Source organism: Lissotriton helveticus, chromosome 5_1 (assembly GCF_964261635.1).
Source record: "Lissotriton helveticus chromosome 5_1, aLisHel1.1, whole genome shotgun sequence".
Lineage (NCBI taxonomy): Eukaryota > Metazoa > Chordata > Amphibia > Caudata > Salamandridae > Lissotriton > Lissotriton helveticus.
Window position 1 is genome coordinate 1,189,653,054 of NC_136065.1, and position 21,409 is coordinate 1,189,674,462.

Sequence of the window (21,409 nt, forward strand, 5' to 3'; positions counted from 1 at the left end):
CTGGCGTATCCCTATAGATCCATTCGAGTGGTCTTAGACATCTTTACTAATTTTGGAAAGTATTCGGGATATGCTATCAACTGGGACAAGTCAGTACTATATATGCTCCACGGACAAGTTCCCCGTCTTCCCAAAGATTGTGCCTTGATGATTGCGACTCATGGTTTTAAATACCTAGGGGTCTTCGTTACACCAGATTCGGCTCTTTTCTACAAGAGCAATTTGGCGCCCTTATTAGCGCGACTGCGAGCTGACGACCAGCATTGGAGGTCCCTACCCTTGTCACTGATTGGTCGGGCGACACTCTTTAAGATGCTTGCCCTTCCTCGCTTTTTGTATATTCTACAAAATAGTTCGACTAAAGTTCCTGATACCTTTTTTGTGGCTGTGGAGGGGGAGCTACATACACTATTGTGGGATGGAAGGGCTCCCAGAATAGCGCTCCAAAAATTGACGAAAGGGTGGTACAACGGTGGAATAGCGGTGCCCGATGTTCGGTTGTACTATTGGGCTTCGCAACTGGTTACGGTAAATAGATGGAAGTATACCCTACCAGATGATCCGGCGTGTGCCTTGGACAGATATCAATTGGAAGGAGCGGGCTATCTCGGGGCACTTTATTCGTCCTCACGGAGCAAGAGGCTTGTAGGACCCACGCAGCATACGCTGCAAATATGGAGACTGGCTAATTCCCGCCTTAGTTGGACGAATAGACTCACTCAGATGACACCGCTGTGGTCTGCACAAAAGCTGGGCATGCTCTGTCGTCATCCAGGGTTTGACAAATGGGACATGATTGGTATTTCAACGGTAGGAGATATGATTAAGAAGGGTAAGATCCTTCGGTTTGAGGAGCTACAGAGTAGGTACCAGTTGGCTCCGAGCGAAGTCTTTCGATATTTACAAATCAGACACGCCTTAATGGCAGCGTTTCCTAGCTGTGAGGCTATACCAGAATATTCTCCTTTAGAAGATCGTCTATTGGACGGACAGCTGCATGCCAAGGCAATTTCTCTCACATATAGAAAACTTAGTAACAACATGCCAGATGCCTTTGTACAGATCAGAGAGAAATGGGAGAGAACTAGGACCATTGGAAGAGGAAGATTGGAGGCAAGCATTGATGTCTCCGAGAGAGGCTGCCATCACACTTAGGTATCGCCTTATACAGCTCCGTATACTACACCGCTCTTACCTGACTGGGATTACTCTGGCGAAGATAGGGTCTAGGTCAGATGATCTATGTTTTAAGGGATGTGGGCAGTCAGCTAGCTTTTATCATATGATTTGGGAATGTCCTATGGTGCAGAACAGATGGGACAGGATTGTGACACATCTGCAGTCTGTTCTAGGTAAAAGGGTCACGCTGACACCACGACTGGGTTTGCTTAACATATGGGAAGCTACGGACCTTACGGAGACGGAACAACAGTTTGCAACATTAGGATTCACTTTATTTAAGAGAGAACTAGCTAGGGGGTGGGGTAGTGCCACGCCGCCAGGGGTTGTAATATGGAGTAGGGAATTAGATAAATGTATGGTGGCTGAGAAAGAAGTGTTTATCGCACGTGGGTGTCCAAAGAAATGGGATAAGAAATGGGCCCAATTGAATCTATACAGAGGTGAAATATGTGTGTCCCCTTCGGTAGACTTAGAAATGCGGCGAGATAGAGGGAGAGAGCAAGAAATGTAATGAATCCCTGTATTGAATATATTGGTCACTGCAAAGGTCACTCTGATTGGTATTGTGAAATATCTGTATCAATGTCAATGGTCGGTCACTATTGCAAAGTAAAATAAAAAAATAAAAAAATAAAATAAATCTAAAATAGCTCATAGACTTGATTCAGGCCAAGCAACAGATGGGGGGAAGGGACTATCCACTGTAATTCTGTGTATTCAGAAAAGGAAGCCCTGGAGGAGAGAGCCCCCTATTATACACCTACCTCCTGCCTCATGCCCATATGTCGTATTGTTGCCTAATGTTCCTCAGTTAGTCCCCATGCAACAGAATCAACTGACCAACTAAAAAGCAAGGTCAAACACAGGCTCATGGCAATGTAAAGTTTAACACTTGCGTTTATAATGACATCCTTTTTGTTCGCAGAGTCTTCTGGGTTGGACCTTTGCCCAAATGGTTTAATGGGGATTGTATAATTGTCAATGTTAACAGTGTTCACAGCAGTGGGTCTTGAGCATCAATCAAAGTCCGGGTTAATCTGTTCAGGACAGGTGAAGTTCCCGCCCCTTAATTTTTTACAGGCACCTAAAATCAGTCTCATGGCCACCAACATCTGACCCACAACATACTCTTTTTTTCTTTGTATCCAGCTATTAACCTATTGACCACTTATAGTTTCTCTGTCATTTGTGGTGTGACTGAGAACTAGTGACAGAGGGGCATGAGCCTTAGTCTTCTGTCTCTAGAACTAAGCCCTAGGGAGAAATAGTCGATCCTACTCTCCTAAGACATGTCATGTCTCAGTCCCGCACCATAGTAGATTCTCTGAGTCATTTGTGAGAAGTGATCAGGTTGCCCCTCCTACTATGTCTAATGTCAAGCACATACAACTAATTATGGGTAAAGGCCAAACTAAGCCTAGATAGATGGGTTGTTTACATCAGCCTGTTTGATACTGTTTTACTGCCAGAAACCTGGGTCATAAAAGATGTTTATTGTGAAGGTCATACATGTCATACATTCCCAGCGCTCCCTTTGGCCTCTTGTCAGGCTAGGGTGAGCCTAACAACTTGGTTCAAGGAATGCTTGGATTGATGTATTAAGCCGATCATAAATGTCTTGTGTAGTCTGACACTGGCAGCACGTGTGAAGAACTTGACTGGCCGAGTGTTCCTCTTCCAGCTCCCTAATGCTATGCAGGCTGGGAAGACACCGAAGGGGAGCGCTGCTCTGAGGTGGCATTGTAACGGTTTGCCAGAGTAGGAGACTTGACCCCAGGGGGACGGGAAAGCACAATTGGCATAATGGGCAGATTATCATAGCTCGTAGCCTTTGTACCTCAGGGTCAACTCCAGCACGGCCTCATGGCTGTACAAGATCGCACTCATTGATTTGGAGGCTGAGATCTGTAAAAGGCCCAGAAGGCAACCCAGGAAGTAACACATGGACTGCAGAAAAACGCCACTGAGCTGTGAGGTCTAGGAAAGATAAATGCTGGCAGAGTGGGAAGCATTACAGATACCACAGGGGATGCTAGGCTTGTCAGGGCTGGACTTGGAGATTCGGAATTCCTGTTCTGTCCTGGAGGTGGGGTCAGTTTAATTGTGCCTGACAGGTGCGTAAAGCACCAATTCCCTACCTGCAGCTCGGGACACGCCTGGGCGAAGACCAGCCCAAGAGCAGGCATGTCTGAGCCTGGAGGAGCCTGTGCTGGGCCATCCCTTTTGTCTTGTTCTTTTGATATCAAGGTTATGGGTAAGTGCAAAAGTCCTCCTCCTAATATTGGCATTACTAATAATGACCTAAAGCGAGCCGGTAAAAAAAACTTCTATTTTGACCCTCCTTACTTATGTTGTAGGAGCTAATAATAAGGAAATCTCATCGGTTGAGGTGAAACTGGGGATACATGCCTAACGTGAAGTGTTTATGGGTCCGCCTGAGGAGACTACTGACTCTGAAACTAACTTATGTGATACTGACTCAATGCAGACAAGGGAAAGGAATTCTCTGATTGTCGTCGCGTACTTTCATCAATCTGTATCGCAGGGGGTTATTGATCATTCACTGCCTGCAAAAAGAGAAAAGAGAATTGGTTCTGCAATTAAACCTTAACCTGTAAAAATATTGGGGGAGAAGGCAGAACCCATTTTCCGATTACTGTCTGAGCATTTGGATTCTAGGCTGGATGTGTTTTTTAAAAAGACCGAATGCCTGATTACAATCTTGCAGGATGGGATACTCCTCACAAATGTGACGGATATCCCGTCCATGTATTACAAGTTCTATTATGTCCTATGGAACTTGTAATCTGGCAGATGGGATATCCGTCACGTTTGTGACGAAGTATCCCATCCGCCAAGATCATAATCAGACTCTTAATCTCTAATATCTAACTCTTTGGACAGTCATTTACAGAGATTGGCCACATTTGAATGCTCTATTTCCGAGCTACAGATGTCACTAAATGGTATTAACAATCAGATTGACAAGCTCGCGAGCGTAATGGTCGCCTTGTAGCTCGGCTCCGTCAGCCCTCTGGCCTGACTCGCATATCCTGTTGTATATCCTGCCCAGAAACGACACAATTTCGAAGAAATAGCAACGCAACGTTTCGCTCTAACTCACCGTTTGGCCTGGAGACTCCGGCGTGCTGCGGTTCCGAAGTTGTGCCCCCCGAAGGGACCTGGGCCTTCGTGGTGTTGAGACCGGGACCTCGCCTATCGGATCCGGCCTGGCGCTGTGGAGACCGTCGGCCCCGGCCGAGAGACTGCGCCACTGGTGAGAGCCGTTGTGAGAACATCCCGGTGACCCTGATCCGGGCCCGCCTTGACGGCCGTGAGGCTGGTGCGGAACGCGGTGCTCCATGGACTGATCGTGTGAAGGGGTCCCCCCGCCGCTGCTCCGTCCATCGACCCTGGACCCTCGTCCTCGGACTCTATTCGAGTGGAGCGCCAGCGATATTGCAGACGGCCCCTCGCCTTGGGCGAATCTCCTTTTTTCACCGAGGCTGCCACTGCTGGGACCCCCCGGAAATCTGTAAAGGCCCGCATTTGTGAACTGTTTCGAGCATCGCGGAGGGTGGTGAGGAGGCTGAATTCACAAAATGGCTACCGACGACCTGTGCTGTGGGTCTCCTTGTGATGATGGGCTTGAGTTGCTGGACGGCTCGGGGGCCTGGACGTGTGTGCGTGAGCCTACGATTGGAGACGTTCTTGATGCCTTACGATCCTTACGCGCGGCCCTGGCCCCCGGTGCTCCGGGAGACTCGATTCGTTCTACCGCCATCTTGGGTGAACGCTCCTTCATGGTCCCCTCTTGTCTCAGTGATGCCACCGCCTCGCCTCCCCCGGTCGCAACAAGAGTTACTGTCGCTATCCATCGACGGATTTGCTGGCCGGTGGATTTGGAACCTCCTGCTCTTCGATGTTTGGAGTTTGGGGACTTGGATGTCGTGCGGGGATCCGATCCTCCCCGGGTGCCTGAGAACAATGGTGGACCGCTGCCTGTTTTTGCCTTGATGAGGTCGTGTTTCTATTTTGCAGGGAAACCCCCGCTTTCCTGACGGCAAGACTGAACTCCTGTCTATTATTGCCCTTGTTGTTATTGCTGAGACATTTGAACTGCCTATTTGAACTTTTGCCCACTTGCTTATCGATTGCCCTCCCTGGCCTACGTGTTGCTCGTATTCTCTTTCAATTGTGTGCTTGCCTCGCATCGTGTTGCTTATTTCACATTGTCCTGTGGTGGGTGGTAACTGTGGTTAGAAAAGGGATGGGGTGAGATGCACGGCTCCCGGTGGTTTATTGACGTACAGATCTGTGGCGAAGTTGCTCATATTTCTAGTGCTGTGGGAGACCCCCCTGTACGTTTTTTGGCGCTCGAGATTGTGTCGTTCTGGTTCACATATAATATGTTCGTATGGTTGGGTGGAGGGCGGTGGCCGACCGTATTTGTTTCTGCTCTTTGGCTCCTCCCTCCCATTTATTTCTTTTGTCTTGATGTCCTTTTTTTGTCTTTATATTCTTCTTTTCTCTTGTCTCTACTACATTTCGGGTTCTGGTTTAGGGCGACAGGCGCGCTGTTTGGAGGGTAGGCCATAGCCTTCTGCAGGGGTGCTGGGTGGGATGGGTGGGTTGGGTCTTATTTGATGTTTTATTTTCCTCAGTTCTATGGCCCTTTTGTATCTCTTTATTGGAGTGCCGCGTCTGTCCTTGCCTTCCGTGGTATGTTTGGGGTGGGGTCTGTAATGTCACTGTTCTTCTTTTTGTAGTTCTGCTGCTTTCCATTGCGACTCCCATGCCCTCCTCGTTGTTGATATTATCGCTCTTTTATGTGTTCTTTGCTACGGGACGCTTGTTTAGGCGCGGCATTCTTTTCTTTCAGTCTGTGTTTTCCTTTCCCTCTCTTCTTTCCTCTTTTCCCCCCCCCCCCCCTCCCTCCCTTTTTCCTTCTCTCCCAAGGTTAGTATGACGGGTTAGTCTGGGTGTTGTCGCTATTCCGGCCCCCTTTGTTCTGTTTCCGAGGTGCTACTGGGTGGTGGGGATACAAAGTCGTTCTTATTTATATACGGACTTGTGTTCACGGCCCTGTTTTTTTATTCTGATATATACAGTGCTGACATTCCTGCATGGCTGCCCTTTAGCCCTTCTGTTACCAATAGTTTGACTTGGGAATCCGGATTCTTTTATATTGTCGCCCTTCCTGTCATGCTCCTTCTTGCCCTATTATAAAAAATAACCTTCATTGCTCCTGTTTGTTGGCCGTTTGGATCCTCTCTCCCCCCCCCCTTTTTTAAGATTGTATTGCTTACGTTCCTCTATGATTGATTCTGTAACTTCATTCTGGACTTCTTGACTGCTTTCACGTGTTGTGGCCGGCCAGTTTGGTTGTAGGCCCAGATTTGTATATCCTGTCTATACCAATAAAGGTTTACAAAAAAAAAAAAAAACAATCAGATTGACACTAGTGAAGCTTAGTCTAGTGCTGGGTTACCATCTATTTCTCCTCCTGTTTTCTGGGGTCCATGTGAGCCTTCAATTGGTTTCTGAAACTGTCTCTCAATGTTGTCTGGTGGAAAAGCTTAAATTGTAAGTTTGTTTTACACTCGCACTCTGGATTTTATGAAGTTTTGGTGTTGTTGCGTGCTCCAGGGTGTACTCTCCGTAGAGTACTGTAATATAATCAAGACAAGCGTGCCCCTGATTGGGGGACGTCCCCTGGTCACAGCTCTGTCCCCTCCTGGGGTTGTAAACTTCTCAAAAATAAAGTTATAACAACAAATTGCTCCAGAATGCTCTTTATTTCATTCTATTATTTTCTCTTTTATCATGTATTGTTTTTATGCTTCCATTCAAATGATAATCACAATCTCCAGCCTTTATTCCCAGCCTTTAATCCAATGCATTTCGGCTAACTAGTAGCCTTCATCAGGGAACTGGGGTCTGAAAATTAAATCAAGTGTTTAATACATAAGGAACCACAAGAAAGTATATTTGGGATCTATGCAGTGGCAATAACCTAAAGAATTCCGGGGAAAGTGTCCCAATGATAACGTGCTATAAAAACTCCAAAACCGGTGTGAATGTGCTCAATTGTACTTAAAGTGTGAACAATCAGATATGTCAGTGATTATGAGTGACCAGTATTAATTCTATAACCGTGTGTGATTATTTCCTCTAAGAAAAAACGGGAAAAAAACGAGAACGTATTCAAAGGTGCCAAGTCCATGCAGGTATCTTTTGCCGAATTGTGTGATGCGCGGTTTACCGTGTCGGATTAACAATACCTTATGCCTAAACATTAAATCGATTCATGCTGTAAGAACCATTGTTGACACGAGCAATAGTCTGCACCAAGATCAAAACGATGTAAACATAAGCGCCAAAGTGATCAAACATAGCCCATCAAAACATTGTGCAAGTATCTATTACCGAATTCGCCGCAGTGTGTACGCATCGAATTAACTTGTGCCTAAGCATTATATCGATTCGTGATTTAAGAACCATTGTTAACACGGGCCATAGTCTAAACCCAATGTAAAACGATGTAAACATAAACGTCTAAAAGCGATCAATCATAACTTAATGGAGAGCGTTTGTGGTAGTCAGCTTCTCCTCGTGCAAGTAACCAACAGCGAGATAGGACTATTATGCAAACCTAAATGGGGGCCATCTTGGAAGGTGCAACCAGGGTGTATACAAAAGGAATGGCAAGTGAAGCAAGACTGATCTAACTCAATCCTGATTTGTGGGAGAAAAATTAATAATAACCACATGGGTAAAAATTAAACATAAGATCCGCATGTACCTTCAATAAATGTTTAAAAAGAGCAAAAATTATACGTTTCATCCACAAATCTAAATGGGGAAAAAACTCAGTGTTAGCATGCAAAGTTAGTGTATATGATTCAAACAATGTCTCTATAGATAACAACTGTACTCTGTCCGGTCCTTCTTTCCCATTGGTTTCAAGGTTTCAAGCTTGTAAATCCAATAGTTTTCGCGTTGTAGCAAGTTTTTGTTATTGTCCACTCCTTCTCTTCTGGTGATCACCTCAAGAATAGCATATCTCAGTTGACTCACGCTGTGTGAAGCGTCACAGAAGTGGGTAGCCACTGTGGATTTCATCATCCTATTACGGATGTTGGATTTATGCTCATTGAGCCTAGTTTTAATTTTCCGTTCTGTTTTACCTACGTATCCCTGTCCGCAGGGACACTTCAGTAAATAGATCACATTCATCGTGTCACAAGTTGCAGACACGTTCAACTTGATTTTATGTCCCTTACTTGGGTGCGTGATTGAATTACCTTTAATAATACTGTTGCAATTATTGCAATTGTAGCAGGGTACTGTCCCCTGGTATGTTTCGGTAGGTCTGCATTCTTTTGGTTTTAGTAATTCTCCCAAGTTCTTGGCTCTTTGATATGCAAAGAGGGGCATTTCATTAAAGATGTTGTTGAAATCACTTTCTTGTAACAGAATCATCCAATGTCTCTTGATGATGTTTTTAAATGCCTTGCTCTTCGTGGAATATTTAGACACTATCACTGTCCTCGTGTTCTCCGTTTTCATGGTTTTCGTCTTAAATTGTGTCTTTGGACAAGTTGTCATTGAACACCCTCAGGAACTCCTGTTATTAACTGTGGGTTAGACTCCGTTACTAAAGGGGTCCCTGGATCCTTTGCTTCTTTAAATCTTTAAATAAGGGTGTTCATGTGAATAGTGGTGGGCCTCAGTCTTCATCTAGTAATTACCCTCCTACTGGGAAACTCCATTACCACCTGATGCTACCCAGTTTGTCTTGGTCCTTGTAAATGTCCCTCAGCGTAGACCTAGTTGTATAGAAAATTATTCTCAGTTTAAAAACAAAGTGGCTCATTGTCTTGACTCTAGAACTAACAGAGGATTTCTGTTATTTCAGTCTATAAATCTGTTAAGAAGGGTATCGTGAGTTGGAAGGGGGCCTAAAACTTTTGTGGAAGATTGTATAGTGGTACATTTTAATCGTCCTGCTTTGGTATGTGATATACTTTTTTAGGGCTCGCCTGGCGTTGGAGCGCGAAGCGCTCCCGCCAGCGAGTTCTATAGTCACCTTCCTCCCTGTCAAGGGAGTAGCAGCTGTGAACGAGCCCGACACAGAGCTGGGAACGAGCCGACTCAGGTCCGTGAACGCGCGGGAACGTCAACGTGCACGTTCACGCGCGTCACGCTCCTGTCCTCCCGCTTCTCTGCCGAGGCGCGCTCCAGGCCGACTTGCGGTTGCGGTGTGCGTCACAGCGTGTTCCAGCGGCCGGAGGTAGGTAAGTGAGGGACGGGGGGCGGCGGGATTTGTTTGCTTTGTTGCTAGCTTGTTTAGGTAGCAGCGCTGGCAGCAGGGGTGGGAGTGTGGGGGGGATGGGGGGTTGATGGGTATTAGGGATGGCCATACATGGAGTACTGTAAAATGTCCTAGAGCCCTGGGTTCCGATATGCCACTATGTTGATTGAGGTGGTTTAACAACGCAGCGCCAGGCCAGGTTTAGGATCTAAAGTGCCTTGTGGAATTGCTGGATTGTTGTCGAGCCTCTACTCATTACGAAATGAAGGACTCTTTGTGTCGTCTTTCAGTAAACAAGTGCTGGAGTTTAGTCTTGCAGGGCATGAAAAGCAGTATGCTGCGAGAGGTCATTGTGTAAGTACGTTTTATTTATTTCGCAACAAGCCGTTCTGTTGTTATGTTAGCCTGCACTGTTGTGAGACGCATTTGTGTTTTGTTTGCCCTGGTTCATTTTCCGTGTGCAGACTCTTTCATCACTGACGCTGTGCTCGTTGTTTTACTTTAGATGGCTATGTTAATTTATTTCACCGTTTCTTGTTTGATCTGTAAACGTAAACGTATTGAGCAAGGAACACTTACATGTGCAAAGGGAGGAGACTTTTCGTTTTTTGAGTAAACTTACGCAGTTAAGGGGCTAATACAAAACAATAAATGAGTGTGAGTGCAGCACTCTTTACGCATTCAGTATGGAAGAATTTACCCATGTTGGACTGCGGTATGGGTGGAAGCAACAAAATGAGGCGTAAATTACTGGTGACATTTATCTTGTGAAAACAGACCACACAGCTTCCTTTGATAAATAAGTCACCAGTAATTTACGGCGCATTTTGCAACAGGTGCATCCGTGTGTGAGACCTAAACGTTTTATTTTTTTAAATCAATCTTAAGATTTAAATATATGGTTTATTTCATTGCCAAATGCCTGCTCTTTCAATGTCCTCTGTGCCAGATATTCTCATCAGTGATAGCTAATACAATGAGGAGAACAAGCTTGATTGTATATTGTACATGCCCTGCACTTGCGAGGCTGAGGATCATTTCAGCTGCATTTCAAACAGATGACAGTGTGCAGTCCTATTCAGCCTGTTATGCCTGTGTTTATATTTGGTTGCACGTGTCTCAATGTGTGTGTAGAGTGCGATATGTGACCCCCACGCCAGTCATCGGAGATGTAATGTGACAGTTTATGTGTGGATCTTGCTTAACTAAGTTTGCCTTCTCATGCTTAAGTAACTTACTTAAATATTATCTTATTGGCTATGACATGGATATGCAGCCCTGCCAGCACGATATGTGTTGCCTTGTTTTAACTTTTTATTGACTCGCCCAACCTCAGATCCCAACTGTTTCTCTGTGTTGTCTTCAACCTGCTCCCCCTATCAGCTCTTCCACTGCCATCAAGGTCCTCAAAGCCCAGCAGCTGCCACTTGCAACTAGGCTGCGCACTTTTTAAAAACATGCTTTCACTCCAAATTGAGCCTGCCATCTTGTTATTAAAGCCAATCCTTCTAGAGTAATAGATGCATTGTGCTAATCTTTAAAAGATTTGTATGTACAACTAGGTTGTTGTATTTTAAATATGATCGTCACAACAAATATAGATTAATTTATGAAACAGTCACATATACAGCTATAGCCTTCTGCTATTGTTAAAACCAATTCCCAGAGTAATCGATATATTGTGCTCATCTTTGACAGAGTAACATCTACAGCCTCAGCATTATTTTATTATCCAAGGCCATAAATCGAGTCATAGGTAAATTGTGCTAATCTTTGTCAATCTAACATCTACAGCTACAACATTATTTTGCAGATAAAACCCGTTGATTGAATAATTGGTAAATTGCGCTAATCTTAAATATAGCAACATCTACAGCTAGATTGTTTTATTAATACAAGCATTTGCAATGCAGTAGGTCTCGCAGTTACACGAGTTAAAGCTATTGGCATTGTATATGACAATGCCTTTTATTTATGTTTTTAAAATGAAAACAAAAATAAAAGGCATTGTTATTTGCAATAGCAATAGCTGAAACTCGCGTAAATGCGAGACCTATTGCATTGAAAATGCTTGTTTTTACTTTACACCTCTGCCAGTTGGATGCACTGCAGTTCAGGTGCTACCTTTCGGTTATTTTCATAGGCCTAATCTTTCATTTACAAAATATACCTTCCAGATGAATTCTTTAGTTACAGATTCAAAGGCACAGGTTGCTCATGGTGTTACAATAAGTAATCGATTTTGAATGCCTGGGCAATCTGGAGAATGTTGAGGGACTGCTTCATACTCCTTTTCAGCACCCATTCTGGAGGTTTCTAATGACTGTACCATGGCTCAAGTCCAAAAAAGATGACCTGAGCTGGAATCCCTTTTTAAAGGCTTACAAGATCATTTGTTTATAGGTATCTTCGGCTCCCTCAAACACCTTTCATTTGGAGGGTTTTTGTTCTGCTTTTACGCTTGCTTTTCCAGGAAACTTTGGGAGAGCATGGGGTGGTCTACTTCTGTTGATTGTTTATTGTTTGAAATGCAAAATCAGGGACATAGGTTCAAACTATTTTAATTTATCAGCTTTACTACTTACATTTTTTAACTCTGTTAGATTAATGGTGAATATGTTTTATAATTCAAGTGGCTCTACACGGAACTCTGCATGTACATGTTTTCAGTTCTTTTCTACAGCATTGTATGTAGAGAAATGTTTGAGTTTTATATACCAATGGTTTTGGTGGGTAATTGTAATATGCATTTATGTTCTATATGTCCTGCTGTTCCCAGTTACTGTACGTTTAGAAACTTAATTACTGGAACTCACTTCAAGCATTGTGCTGAGGGGGATATTATGAAAGGCATTTTGGCTGAGTTCACTTTTCAGTGTGCTAGTCCTATTGGAAAGGATCATCAAGTAGCTATATCAATCCTGTTAGACCTGGCATCCTTGGCGTGGTTTCCCCCTATCTTTTTGCCTCTACCTCCTGTATTTTTGATGCTGTGCTGGATTTCGTTTTTGCTGGTTTAGATGCTTTGGGCACTTTGCCACTGCTGATCAGTGTATAAATTGTTATTGTAATTGGTTATCCAAGATTGGCATATTTGTCTCACCAAGAAGTCCCTAGTAAAGTGCACTGAGTGTGCCAAGACTGGTGATCCAAATACTACTAGTGGGCCTGCAGCACTGATTGTGCAACCCACATGAGTAGCCCTAAAATGGTGTCTCAGGTCTGCCACCGCGATGCCTGTGTGCAGTCTGTGAACTGCCATGTCCTCCTGGTCAGTGTCCCCACTGACCAGGTCTAACTCTTCCCTTTCTGTGCACATTGGTCACCCCACTGGAAGGCCCAAGGTACCCCCTTGGGCAGGGTGCAGTGTATGTGAAAGGTAGAGCATGTACTAGTGCAGGTGACATGCTCTGGTAGTGAATTACAGCCAATTTCGTTTTTCACTATTGTAAGTCTATCTTGCCCCATAGGCTATCATGGGGAATGCTGGCTACAGTGGCTACCAGCATATCTTCCCATAGGAGCAAGATAGAACATAAAAGTGTGGTATCCCTGAACTCAGAATTTAATAACACATCTTTTAGGAAAGGTTGTTTTTAAATCCTGTGTTAAAGAACAGCACTTTTAGAAAGTTGCTTTTCTCTTGTCTGACCTTTTTGTGTGCCTTGGCCTGTTTGTGAATTGACTGTCTGGATCGTGAGTGACTGGGGCTGGGTGGCTCCCAGAGGCTGAGTGGGCCATCCCTGGGTTGAATAGCTCCATCTGCATCTAGAGTGGTGGGAGGGGGTAACACCTGGGCCTGAATAGGGCTGTGCCTGCTTTCCACAATGCTGGCTCCAACTCCTGCTGGGCGGCTGACAACGCTGCCCCTCTCTCTGAAAGGAAAGGAGAGGCCAGGAAAGCAAAGTGCTCAAGGAACACCCAGAACTGGTTCAGACCGGGCTCAGGGCCCTCCTGCACAAAGGGAACAAAGACTTTTAGGGGTATAAGTACAGGACCCCTGGCTACAGAAAATTAGATCATCCTGGAATCAAGAAGGAACCTCTGCCAAGGAGAAAGCTGAAACTGAAGAAGGAAGACTGTCCTGCTGTTGCTCTGCTGGACTGACCAGTTGTTGCTTTGCTGCCAAGGAAAGGGGAAGGACTTTGCTTGGTGCTGTGTCCCCTTGCTTGAAGGAATCTCCAAGGGCCTGAGAAGAGCTGGCTCCCATTTAAGAAGTCCCAGGAACAAAAGGACTTCACCCCCTGCTTCCCTGAACTCTGCTGAGAGTTCTGTCATTCTAGAGTGCTTGGACCAGTTGTGGTGCCTCTGGAAGTTGTACCTTTGTTTGGAAGCTGGAAACCAAGATTTTAAAGACTTTCTTCAAGTTTTATCGCATCGCTCGCTTGCGGAGCACATCCCCGTCAGTGCGAGGAAATTCCCGCCGCCGCGAGGGTCGAGATCGTCGCAGCGCCTGTTGCCAGAGTCGTCGCATCCTTCGTTTGCGAAACGCACCAGTCCCGTGCGGGAAGATTACCATCGCTGCGAGTATCGTCGCAGAGCCTGTCATCACTGGGTGAGATCGTCGCACCGCTTGCTTGCGGACTGCATCACATCGCTGCGAGAGTCGTCGCAGAGCCATCGCATCGAGGGGCCACGAGAGTAGAAGATCGTAGCTGAGCCGCGCATTGTCGCCACACCGGAGATAGTCGCCGCCCCGAAGTTTGTCGCATCATACCTTTTGCAAGCCGCTTCCACCGAAGCCTGTGCACCGGAATCCACGCAAGGTATCACATCCCTCCGCATACAGGCTGGAGTCACTGCAACACGCCCGCTACATCCAGCGGGGTTGTCGCATCACCTCCCCAGGGTCTCAGGAGTGATGCATTGCTTGCTTTTCAACGCTACAGCTTTCACTTGGAACTTTTTTCGCATCTAAAGGTACTGTTGGCCACAACGTGACGCAACTGTGGATTATTTTAACGCAACCTTAAGAACTCATTTGAAACCATATTCTTGAACTGTGTATGTTGGATTTTTGTCGTTTTGGTCTTGTGTAGTTTAGATTAAAATACCTTTATTTTTCTAAACTGTTGTGGAGTCCGTTTGTGGTGTTATAACTGTGTTACTGTGAGTGTTGGTAGAAATACTTTACACATTGCCTTCGATAAGCCTTGACTGCTCGTGCCAAGCTACCCAGGGGGTGAGCAGAGGTTATCTAACAGTGTTTCTTCCGTACCCTGACTAGAAGCAAGGGTCCCTATTTGGACAGTGGTACCTACCTCTGCCAACTAGAGACCCCCAGTCCTAACAAATCCCTACTTTCATTAATAGAGGTTGTTCATCTGTTATTGATGATATTTTGGTATCAGCACCCCATGTACATTTGATCTCTTACCACAGTCTAATATGGAACTCTCGTAGTGACCATAACCCATTAAGGGTTGTCCTGGACTGGAATGATTTCCTAGTACGGTGACTGGATGGGTCTCAAGTGAGATGAGTGCTTTAGATCAGGGATTGAGGTTAACATGGACCAAAGTTTTGCCTATTTTATTTCATAAGGAACTAGGGGAATCATTGATTAGCAGACTTTGAGGTTTGTCTGAGTGTTTATTCAAAACCTCATTTAATTTTGAATTTTGAAATCAAGTCGATCTGGATGAATGTGAAGAAGTTATTGAGTATACCACCAACACCCATTCAAGCTACTCCTTGATCAGTCTTGCTCAAAAGAGCATTGTAATTTGGTTAGTGGATTGAAAAGGCAATGTAGATTACGGTCTGAGGTGACAGCTTGTAGAGCTATTTATAAATGGACTGTTAAAGATAGAGAGAAGGTGCTTCAGCAAGAGGTATGGGACCAGTTTAGTTATGCTAGTGACTAAGCCGATTCAGCCTTTTTTTGGAAAATTGTCAGCCGCCCCTTTTGTCTCATCCACTCAGGAATACATAATTCCTGTAGATAAATGGGTTAGTCAATTTGCAGGGATATATGATTTTCCTGGCTCTGTGTGTTATCGAGCCATGTCCTTCTTAGTGCATTTGTGGATTCCTGTTTACAGGTTAGGGTTGAGGAGGTAACAGAGGTGATTGATGATGCTCAAAATAAAGTCCCTGGTTCAGACGGTGTGCTAGTTGATATGTTTCAAACCGAAGGTTTACTCTGGCCTCCGCTGTTTACTAAGATGATTAACTCAGCAGTGTTCCATGGTCTTCCTAATTCCTGGTCTCAATCTCTAATAGTAACTGTTTTAAAAAAAAGAATCATAAGTCTGATCCCTGTTGTTATAGGCCAATCTCCCTAATTGATTCAACAGTTAAGGTCTTGGGGCGTATAGAATAGATTGACTATATGGACCTTTAAGAATCAGGAACTTTCCGACACTCAGTATGGTTTTAGATCTGGCCTAGGGACAGTCAACTAGTGCTGGTATCTTTACTTAATCATTAACAAATATACTATGGTTAAGAAGGGATTCTTACATGTAGTCTTTATGGAGCTTAGTTCTGCATTCAACAGGGTCATAGTAACAAGTTGTGGAGCATCATGATCTCTCTAGGCGTTGAGTTGAATATCCTATATTTTTTGTGAGATCTTCATTAGAATGGATTGGCCTCAGTGAGATATGGGAAGGGAGGTGAGGGCTGTGGTTTGTTTAAGCTAAAAAGAGCTGTCCGCAGAGGTACATTCTTGTTCCTTTTCTTTTTACTCACTATAGTAAAGAACTAGGAGGTATTACTGTGGAGGGTGGTCATGATGTGCCCTATGTCAGACGGTGTCAATTCCTGCATTGCTGTATGCAGACGATTCAGTCTTTATAACCAGAACTGCATTGGGTCTTCAATGTGTATTAAATTCATTTATGGCTTTTTAGATTATTTAGAATTAAGCACACATTTAAAAAAACAAACATGTAATAGCGTTAGGCCCTAGATGCACCAAATCTCGATATTTTAAGATGAATGATAATGTTATTAGTAAGGTTAACTCTTATCCATTTATAGGACTGGTGTTTGATTCTGCTGGAAACTGGTGTTCCATTTTATCTTCTAGATAATTGACTTTTATGAGATCGATTTCTTCTATTTTTGATTTTGCTGCCAGACTTGTCCATATACCCTTTTCACAGCTATTTTAAAGATTTACTAGCTAAATATTTCTTTTGCTACCTATGGAAGAAATAATGGAAGAAATATGTGGGTACACTGTCCCTTTTTCCCTTCAAACTGTGGTAAACCAGTTTTTAAAGAAACTGCTAATTCTTCATAACAATTCGCCTCTTTCATAGTTCATGAAGAGTTGGGTGTGGGTTTCCTTACCGATATTGTGATGAAGGTGTTCCTTGCTACAGTGGATCTTGGGTTGGCTAAAGCCAGAGGCTGAGTTAAACCGCCTGATAATAAGGGACTGTCTTACTTTAAATAGCTGTAACGGAATTCCCTGGCTCTTTTGTCAGGAGGTCATTGACTGAATAAGGCCGACCGGAAAAGTTTTATTAACCAGATATGCTTGTGAAGGTGGACTTGCTTTGGAGAATAAGGGAAAGTGCAGAGTTGACTAAACCATCTGTTAGAACTCACATTATGTTGTTAACCTCACAGATTCTTGAACCTTATTTAAACCTACAACTGTCTTCTCATCATTGTTTTTTATTGACCATGTTTTGACTTAATATGATACATCACTTATAAGCGGTCCCTAAGGGTTGGTATAAGGATTGTTCTCTGGAACCCTGTTATTGTGATTTGGTTTTTAAACCGGACACTATGCACTTTTTAAAGTTTTGTCTTTTTATGTGAACCTACATAAAAATGTATTCCATTGTTAAAAGAGAAGCACTTTACTTAGGTCAACTTGTTGCACCTACAAATACTATTCGATCTGCGTAGTGCTTCCATTTGGTATGTTTTTTAGCAAGTGCTGTTAGATTGAGGAACTTGAAGGATGTGCTGTAGATTTTTTTATGGATATAATTTCACGCAAAATTATTGGCTTTTTTGATGATTTTATTGATGTATTTTATTGTTATGAAATAGTTTTTCATCTGTTATGGTTTAATCAAATAAAGAAAGTTGATGAAGCCAATCACAATTGATTGTGGGAATTTTCAGGCATTCTTTCTTGTGTGGTCAAATAATTTCAGATTGGTTATATTTAATTTTTTTATAAAGATTTTTCTGTAAACAACAGGGAGGGACATAGGGGGGGGACAATATTTATAGGGGTCCAATGTGCGTGTCCCATCAATCTGTATAACAAAAAGATGCACACAGTTCCCCTGGGGAATGGTAATAACGTAGTGAAGTGAACTATCTTCCTCTCTTCGTGAGGTACAAAGGTGTTATTGTACCAAAGTGAAACAGGGAAGGGTATCCCTTTTCGGAACTAGGGATGCCTCACACAACAGGCTGGCTTAATGGCTGTTGTCATATCACCAGCTAGTCGTCTCGTGTCATCATCGGCTTCCTGCTCCAACGTCAAGCTGGCGCTGCAATGCCTGACGGGTAGCACTCGGTGCTACACTCTTGTGGAGATCTTTTGTTCCTGGCCGTTGAGTGAGTGGGTGTGAGGGCCACTAGGGTGAGAAGTAGTGAGCGTGAGGGAAATGTGGTAATGTGGTTGGTGTAGTCTACTCCATTAGTTTTATTCGTGTAGTTCACCACCTTGTTTAAAACAAGAGGGGCATTGGGACTTCGGCGGTTAAGGAGGATTAGTCCCGTTCGACCCTCATCAGTGAACAGGTCAACATGTTTCATGCCCTATTGGCAATTCTTCAGGACCTAGGGTGTGCTCATAAACTTAGTGGTAAGCCCCGCGCAAGGCTGAGGCGTGTGAAGGATACAACCTGTGTGGTTGCCGACTCCTGCAAGGAGAGTTCCTGCGTCGTAGATATACCCCTCACTGGTGGGCTTACGTGCCCCAAGGCTGTTCCCGTGGGACCTGCGTTGTGTGACAAATATCTCATCAACGCAGTAACGTGGCCTCTCTACCTAGTCCCACGCTCCGACGTGGTTTGACACGTAGAGCAGCCGCTAAAAGATTTTTCTGTTCAGGATAATTCTAACTACCGTAATTTACTTGATCGTATTGATGGGGTGGAAAACAGATACCCCTGGCTTGGGACAGGTTAATATTAGGGCGACTGGTTTTATGATATTTATTTTGTCAAAATTTCCATCTGTACTGATCCATATTTATTTTCCGCTAATTTGTACTGAATTTATCCATTTTATTTTGGTGTTTTCTGAATAAATGAAGCTGCATAGCTATTTTTCCACATTTATTTAACTGATAAATGTATACACTCATTTGAATGTTCAAAAGGTTTTAGCAGTATACAGTGCAATAGTGTTATCTGAAAACACTTGCATTGTAGAATAGCATCAATAACTGTAGATCTGCACATAATTAAGCCTAATTAGGAAATCATTGTCTTTTTTCATCTCCCCTACCTCTCAATCTGTACACCTACTGACCTGGCACTTATGATTGACAGTGGGAAAAAATCATCTGAATAAGGCTTATTTATTGTATTTTTCTATATCTAAAAGTAATTACAGACATGACAAAAAAAAATTCTATCTGTATTTACCTGTAAAAATCACAAAAAATGGAAAAACGGAGCAATAGTTATAATTTGGTGTTCGCATGGACTTCAGCCAAGTTGGGTGATACAACATCTTTAGAAGCAATAAACCCTTTTGATGTTAATGATATGATGGATGAGGCTCAGACTCTGTACCAGGTTATGTTATGCAATTACTTGCTACATCAGCTAATTGTAGGTAACTTTGATTCGTATTTTGTCGAGAGAGAGAGGAGAAAGAGGAGAAAAAGAAGAGAAAGAGAAGAGTGAGGAGAGTGAGAGAGAGAGGAAAAAAAGGAAAGGAAAAAAAAAGAATTGAAGTCTACCCCAAGGAATAGAGATTAAATTTCATGTTGCCGTTTGCAAAAAAAAGGAAGACTTGTAGTTTGAAACATCATTGAAGTTTGTAAGTTCGTAAGATCCTGCAAACATAAAGATACCCTGGAGTTTTTGCAGGTAGTAAACCTAAATAAATTCACCAAAAAGCCTAAGAAGACTATAGGCCTGAATATCAGACCTGAAGAATGATTGACTTACTTTAACCTGTAAATCTGCCTTAGTGGTGGGTTCTGTACCATGTAATTGCCACCACAAAAGACAGGACTCTTCTTTATATAGGTTAGACGTTTCTAGAATGGAGGGCAGAGAGAACCTGTCAATTCACCTTTTATCAATTGCATGATAGTACATTTCACACAAGAGACAGGCTAAGGTGCACTAAGCTCATTATAATGGATGGGGCTCAGATCCACAAGCTATTCACAGCTTTTGACACGTTTTCTCGACAAGAGGGAAGTGGTTTAGGAGATGTGGTCTAGCAGCCAAGCTTTTGATTTTAGAAACTGGGTGCCTTGATTTGAATCCTGACTGCTAAACATCCAACCTTGTGTGATTTGTAAATTACAAGAAGTATGACCTCCTCTTTCAGTGTCCCTTGTCATGGCTCAAATGTCACGGGAAAGTGCCTTGTTTGGAACACACAACCCTGATGAAGTCCTAGGGGAAGAAACGCATTGGCTGGGCTGACTGGAAAATATAATGTGCTGAAAAATGAATACAAGTTGGTTTCTGAATGCATTCTCAAGACTCTTGACAATTGAATCATATTCATGTTCATTATTGATATGTTATTAAACATTGGACTGCCAGAATTGTGGCTGGAAACAGAATAATACAGTAGACAGATCTTTTCAAATTGTTGTAGTGTCTGTTGGTTAGTTGTGGCTTCAAGGCAGTGTGGCTATGAAAAGTAGAGTGTAGGATTGCTCATGAGATCCAGTATGAAACACTTGTGCAACTTTAGAGCCTACACTGCAGGTGCTTATTTTTTGTGTATGTTTAGAAAATGTTATGTATTCATTAGGATACTTTGCTATTAATTATATGCAGTAGAGAGAACCTAAAAATGTGTTCAACTTTCTCCCTCCCTCTACCCCATGCCCTTTTGTCAAACGAGATATTAAGCATGTTAACCTGCAGAGGGTACACATATACAATATACATTTGAATTTTTTTTCCTGTCTCCTTCAGCAAAAAACCTGCCTACACATGTGAGATCTGAGTTTACAATGTGAGAACTGTTTCCATTTTTGATTTTAAATATTTTGACACCTGGAATCATGATATTTTACCAATATGGTTTCAATTTCGTTTTGCAGCACATTTCCTCCTCTGTTATTTCAACTCACTCCGAATTAGCTGAACATTCTCAACCCTCTGCAGTTGAGGCCGAAGAGAAGGAAATAAAAAAATCTGTGGAAAAAGCGCTAGAATGGATAAAAGAATCATTGAATCCACTGCTCACTGGAATTGATCCAAGTGAGCAGCTCAAAATTGACAGAATAATAAGGTAAAATCAGAATCTGTATTTGTGAATTATGATGTTAGAGAGTTTTCATAGATGTCATGTAGTCTATTCAGTCATCACATATATTGATTATTTAAACCATTCATGAAGGTAATAATACAGACTGGCTGTGATCTCTGTGTATATTTTAGAGGAATGCAGCTATGACTTCAGATCAAAATAGTCTCCACAATATTGAAAATAGCTGCTATCGTCTTCTGTAATCAGTTGTTAATGCCACCATTCTATGGATTCATCACATCAGCCAATCTACATTGCTCTGGTCGAAGCTACTCTTTACTGGTATATTGTTCCGGTATGGCACCACAGTATAAAATTACCCTATATCCTAGGAACCCTGCTATTTTGTTCATAATATAATCTTACCCACTAGCTCGGATACTTTCTGCCAGATGAACCTCAACCCTCTCAGAGACCCAGAACTGTTACGCCACTTTATCTAAGCTACTCATAGTTGTGCAGTTTTAAGCAAGC

At 43.2% G+C, this 21,409-nt stretch overlaps 1 protein-coding gene across 1 annotated transcript in view; it reads left to right on the forward strand.

Annotated features, from left to right (window-relative positions):
- ENO4 (enolase 4) overlaps positions 1-21,409 on the forward strand; it is a 578,809-nt gene that overhangs the window by 59,293 nt on the left and 498,107 nt on the right. The window contains 1 exon segment of the mRNA XM_078643902.1: positions 20,727-20,917. Within this exon segment, the coding sequence (XP_078500028.1) occupies positions 20,727-20,917 (191 nt within the window).